Raw genomic sequence first — 6,230 nt, forward strand, 5'->3', positions numbered from 1 at the left:
CTTGGTGTCATCTGCAAACTTAGGGAGCACTTGATTTGCCCAGTGTTACAATTAAACACATATCTGCTTATTTTATACAACAAAATTCTCATGTTTCAATGATTTATGCAGTGGATTTCTTGATTTGTCTGTTCAATAAGGACCTGCTTGTGCAGTTCTCTGCACTTCCTTCTCCACAGGAGATCTATTTTTACTTGTAGTTCTTCAGCTGGTAGTTGACTGGACCCCAGCCAATTTTAATTTAATTACTATGATTTTCACATAGCTCTTAGTCCAAATAAAAACTGTAGTATGTATTGCCACACCAATCACATATTTAACATGGAGCAGATATGCTTGGACTGAAGTTATACCTTCTAGAAATGCACCCTATAAAGTGGAATGTTGATGCAAAGCCAGATCACTTGTTACACAGTTTAGATGAGTACAATATTCCTTTCCCCCTCCCAAAGCAAAACCAGTGTTGAAATGCAGGACAAAGCTAACATTGTAATTTCCAAAGGTCACCATGCTGTGGTTAAACATACCTTGACTATGTGCATGTCTACACCATACATTTCCAGCCACTTAGCTTTGTTTAAGTAGTTAGTTTCAGCCTGTGCTGGTGTTTGCCCCCTGAAATAAATTTTTTGCTGTTAGGTAGATGCCTGAAAAAGCACAGAAAGGAAAAACTGGTATATGACGAAAGAGGAAAAGAAATTCCTGAAAGTTTGTGAAAAACAAATACTGCTGACACTTGTTCGCTTTCATGCACATCAAGGTCATTTCTGTAAGTTTTAATCTGAAACCGCTGCAGCAAAAATTACTCTATTTCAAGATTCTGTACCTCATCATTTTACTTAGACCTTTGAAAAGCTTAATTTTTCACATTATACCCTCTTACAAAATATGACAGAAGCATATTTATGCTTTATATAACATCTATTTATGTTTCTAAATAAGACCACAGAAGTGTCAGCAGCATCTTTTTAATACATCCTCTTCACAGAAAAATCGGTGCAAACAGCTGGTTAGCATGCACTGGAAGATCTAGTACCTGCATTCCTTCCACTTCTCAAAAATGGCTAGTTCCATCTCTTCAGTCTGAGTGGGAACAAACCTGAACTCAGACACCAGTTCAGGGACATGTTCAGCAAAGCTATGAAAGAACAGTATTGTCAAGCAATGTTCCCAGTAACACCATGGATATTAACAAGAACTTTTGTATGCTTTTCTAGTTAATCTAAATTTCTAATTTCTTTTTCTGTTGTTCTTTCTCCTCCAGTCCCCCCAACACCTTTTTTGACAGGGAAGTTATGGACACTGAACAAATGGTCATGCTGTCTGCATGAAAGCTTTGCATTAGTTTTTTTGCAAAGTGCTATTGATATATTCCTTAACAAGCTTCCTCTAAATGGAAGTTAACAACATCCTAGAAACTCACCTTTTTTCTTTCTTGCAGAAAGTTTTCAACATTTTTATCACTTAAGTCTCTAGTGAAACAACAACTGACTAATGTTACAATGGAATTTTGACAAATTATTAAAACAAAATCTCTTGAGATCTGTAGAAAGCAAAACCAGTTCTGACATTTTTCATAAAACTATTTGTCCATTCTAAAAATCAATTTCTGTTTTTATGACTATAAATCCTCCTGTCCTGCTAAAATTACTCTGTGTCAGGGCAGGATCACACAGTTGTTTTTTGAGTCTCTCCTTTTCATCTAAGAACATAATAAATGCCCTACTGGGTCAGTCAAATGGCTCATCTAGTCCACTGATGCATGCTCAACAGGGGCAATAAGGGATGCTATTTAGAGAGCATACTGGAACATACTAGTCAATGGGTGTGCCACATCAAAAGCACAACCTCCTTCTTCCACAGATGCTAAGAAGTCCAGCTATTAAAGAATGATGTATATGCTGAAAATGCTGAAACTCGCAGTTAGAAACCTTTATAAAATGTCCTGATTTTCAGAGTCACTAAACACTTGCTCCTCCCACTCATTTCAAATAGCTTCTTAATGTCCAGCTCATATCCAAAAATTAGGAATAATTCTGTAACTTGGACCTTGGGTGGCTGATACAGGCCAATAACTGTTCTGTCTGAAAAAAGAAACTACAGAAGTTTGTGTAGGGGAAAAAATAGTGGCATTTTTGGGAAGACCTTGAAAAGTCAAATACATACACACAGTACTCCATAGGTACAAAAACTACCTACAATCTAGAAACCTGTTTCTTGGATTTCTGAACACTGCAAGCATAACAACAGCCTTTTCACCACCTCCTTTTTCTTTTTTTTTTTTCCTTAATGCTGACTGAGGAAGTCTGTAGTTCTATAATAATTTACTCCCACTAAAACGCCTGCCTCTGTTGAAAGGAATGCTGTCAAAGCCAGCTTAGGTTCCAGTTGATTTAAATAAAAGTACACAGCTGTCAGACAGTAAGATTAAAGCCCTGCTACAGGCCTCATTGTGGAGAGAGGAAAGAAAAGACCAGCACAAAAAGCAATGGATATACGGCCTAATTAGATCACTTTGTTTTTCCAAAAACTTATCCACTGAACCTGTATCTTAAGGCTCTAACAATGCTAATATTTTTGACTATGGAATGTAATCTAACTGTTTTCCTTCCACACAAAAGAGCAGGTTAAAAAGGCAGGTGTCTTTACAGTTTAATCCCAACTCTCTGTACCTACACATGATCAGGGCCATTAGTAGTTCCTGCCTGAAGAACAAAATGTGCTTTGGAAAGTGTAAGAGAAAGAATTTCAGTGACTTAGTCCTGTTACCGAACTCCTGCAAAGTACAACAGTGCATTGGTTTATAAGATGAATGTTGTCTAGAGAATTTGTGCGGCACAAAGGTATGGCACATCCACAAATTCCTTCTTCAGAGGACTGTACAACAGCTTTACAGCAAAGGTCCTGGGATTTTTTTTGTAGGCTCATAAACTGGGTTGAATAATGCTATATAGCTATATCCTCCAAAAAGGATCCAAAAGCCTATTCTAGCAGGCATTTCTAAAATGTCAAGCTTCCCCTCCTGAGCTCCCCTGCTTAAAACGAGAGCAAACTTCACATTCATTAAGATCACACCCTCACCCAAACAGAAAACACTGGCAATGAAAATCAGTGATATACAACCTATACAAGCAACTGAAGGTCAGACGACAGCTATCAGAGCAGCCATGGAAGTTGAAATCTCAGCTGGAATCAAAAGCTAAAGACAACTCATTAATAAGAGTCTCAGATGACTCAAGCATAGTGTTGTATAGCTGAGAAAAAACCTATGTTTCACCTTTTTTGGCTGAAGAAGGATCTGAAGTACCAACAAGTTCAGTTCAACCATAAATTCTCAAGTACAAGCATGAGACATGGGACACTAACATGTTTCTACAAACAAGCTGAAGTCAAAAGCTGGTGTTTTTTATATACAGGACTTTTAATTGAGTGCAGAACCTAAATAATTTTGTACTTGATTTGTACAATGAAGAAAACACATGACAGAAACTACAGGATGAAAAAAGTGAACTGTGTTACTGCATCAAAGCAATTCAGGAAGACTGCAGACCTTCTATCTTGTGTGAGGGTGACAGGTTTGCACACAAGCACCTGACAAAACAAGTTTAGGACAAAGCTGTTTATGTTCAGAATCTCCTTGTTATGTTTCCTGAGGAACTGAGTAATTTTCTATATGTGCTCTCAGCAAAATTACAATCAAAAAGAGCTGTGTTTCACAGTGGATCGCTAACTTCTGGGCGGAACCTATTTTCTGGCTATAACAAGGACAGACTAAAAGAGGTAGTAAGAGTCTACACAAAGCTGTTCATGCAACCTCGTCCTTCCCCACTCGTACCTACTCACCTTGCATGTTATAAGCTGCCAACTGGACGGCTGTGTCAAAAGGACATTCCAATCTGCCGTAAGAGAAATACATTGTGAAAACCTTAGCTAAGTCTATTTAGCAGACAACTCCTATACCTGACAGTGAGAAACTGCAAATGTTTGGGATAAGAAAGTGAAAAAGGTTTAGTATATCTTCAATAACTTAACAAGAGATAAACACTACATTATTTAAGCATTCCTTATTCGTGTATAGAAAAGTAATATTTTAGAGAAGAAAACCCATTACATTACTTAGCAAAACTTATTAATTATCCAAATATAAGTTTAATAAAACCTATGCTAAACTGTCGTGGTTTAGCCCCAGCTGACAACTAAGCACCACACAACCACTCGCTCACTCCCCCCCCTGCCCCAGTGGGACGGGAGAGAGAATTGGGCAAAAACTCATGGGTTGAGATAAAAACAGTTTAATAGGACAGCAAGAGAGAAGGAAAAAACAGTGATAATAATTCTCAATAATTCTCATCCCAAATCCAAAACATAGTCTCACGCTAGCTTCTGTGAAGAAAACCAGTTCTATCCTGGCTGAAACCAGGACATAAATACACTGTAATTGTTTAAAAGGCTGTTTCTTGGGAATACTTACTTTCCACTAAGAATATCCAGTTTCAGCTGCAGAACAAATAAATATCTGTGGGATTAAATAAGAAATAAAAGCCATTGATGAATAGTTCTAATGTGTCACTGAGCCAACAGGAGAAAGTTAGAGCCTGACAAATAAAAGCATTTTCTACTCTTTACATGGGTTTTCAAGACTGAAGAAATGGCATTGTGATGTCTCAAGGCTTTATTGGTTGGGTTTTTATGCTATACACACATTTCAAATGAGGCAGAATCATAGAATCGTTAAGGTTGGAAAAGACCTCAAAGATCATCAAGTCCAACCGTCAACCCATTATCACCATGCCCACACTAAACCATGTCCCGAAGTGCCAAGTCTACACGTTTTTTGAACGCCTCCAGTGATGGCGACTCCACCACTTCCCTGGTCAACCTGTTCCCAGAATTAGAAGTTGTCACAAGCTGAACTAGCATTGCATGGAAAAGGAAATACAATACCTAAGCAAGTCTCATTTTTTCCTCTTCTGATCCTACTTGGGCAAAGAACAACTTGCATCTTCCACATTTTCTTCATTATTCATAGATGTATCAATCTCATAAGAGAATAAATGTTTTAAAGTATCTCAAAAATAGACGTTCCTAATATGGATTGCTTAGTTAAAATCTAACTCAGAAAGCTGACTGCAAAGTGACAAAAAAACCCCAAACAGGAGGCTGCAGCCTTTTCAACTTCAGAGCCAGCTTTCCTTCACTGCCTTGCTTATTCAGTACTACTCTTGCTTAGAAATTGGGCAAACATTGAATAGGAAGCTCCTGTCCCTTTGGTGTGCAAAACCAATCCTTCCAATCCAAAACCCACAAAGAGTAGCCCTCTTGCCCCACCACGGTACACAGTTTTCCTTTAACAAGAGAAGAAGTAGTCTCATGAACTAAAACGCTGGCATCCGTGATGCTATCCAGTTTGAATTCTACTACAGATGAACAGAAGCCTTACGCACAAAGCCAAACACGATGCTTGTGTTTTGACATGCGCCTACGTCTCCTCATACTCACGTACATAGACACAAAACAGATAGAGGCATTTTTCCTACAGGTCCCTTGGAAATCTACAAATACTTTGCCAAACCATTTATTATCCAAAGCCTTTTGTACACTGGTCCCTACGTGGGGAATAAATTTGTTTGGTACTGACCCTAGGCATCAAAAGAATGAGCACAGGCCTGCAGTATATAGTGGGTGTGACCAATATGTGCTTATCAGCCACACAACACTCGCAAACAATTCAAGCATACTTCCCATGCCTAGGCTGTGTTACATGCCCTCTGACTGGTGGCATCTGATGGGAAGCTGGCAGAAAACGTGAGCAATCTGCACCAGTGGAAGCTGAAAAGTGGCTCCAGCTGGGTGTCCTGCTGCACAACGAAGAAGTAGAACCCTTGGAGAGCCCCTGCTAGTGACACCTATAACCCATAGCACAGCTCCCCTTCCCACTGCTTCTTTAAGGCACAAAATTGTCTCGAGACAGAAGAAAGACTTGCTGCTCTCCTATTCTGGGGGATTAGCTAAGCAGACAGACAGGGTTTAAAAGCCCTCAGGTTTCAGGTCTGCCCTGCTAAAACCTGTATAGCAAGGTCTGACTGGCAGAACTCAGGATGGATGAACATGTTTCATAGCGGTAGATACAGATGTAGGCCTGAATTTTGACTATGGTTACTATCTTTAAAGACAGTTAAATGTTTATTCAGCAACATGAATGGGGAGGTAAAACATTCTTCACAGATCAG

At 39.0% G+C, this 6,230-nt stretch overlaps 1 protein-coding gene across 1 annotated transcript in view; it reads right to left on the bottom strand.

Annotated features, from left to right (window-relative positions):
• Positions 1 to 527: 527 nt before the first annotated feature.
• LOC104624930 (band 4.1-like protein 5) overlaps positions 528 to 6,230 on the bottom strand; it is a gene marked incomplete at its 3' end in the record, with an annotated part of 24,150 nt that continues 18,447 nt past the window's right edge. The window contains exons 5-9 of the mRNA XM_010292417.1: positions 4,472 to 4,516; positions 3,844 to 3,896; positions 2,770 to 2,776; positions 1,037 to 1,138; positions 528 to 615 (exon numbers count right to left, since the gene is read on the bottom strand). Coding sequence (XP_010290719.1) covers positions 528 to 615; positions 1,037 to 1,138; positions 2,770 to 2,776; positions 3,844 to 3,896; positions 4,472 to 4,516 — 295 coding nt within the window. The remainder of the gene's footprint in view (positions 616 to 1,036; positions 1,139 to 2,769; positions 2,777 to 3,843; positions 3,897 to 4,471; positions 4,517 to 6,230) is intronic.

Source organism: Phaethon lepturus, unplaced genomic scaffold (assembly GCF_000687285.1).
Source record: "Phaethon lepturus isolate BGI_N335 unplaced genomic scaffold, ASM68728v1 scaffold42858, whole genome shotgun sequence".
Lineage (NCBI taxonomy): Eukaryota > Metazoa > Chordata > Aves > Phaethontiformes > Phaethontidae > Phaethon > Phaethon lepturus.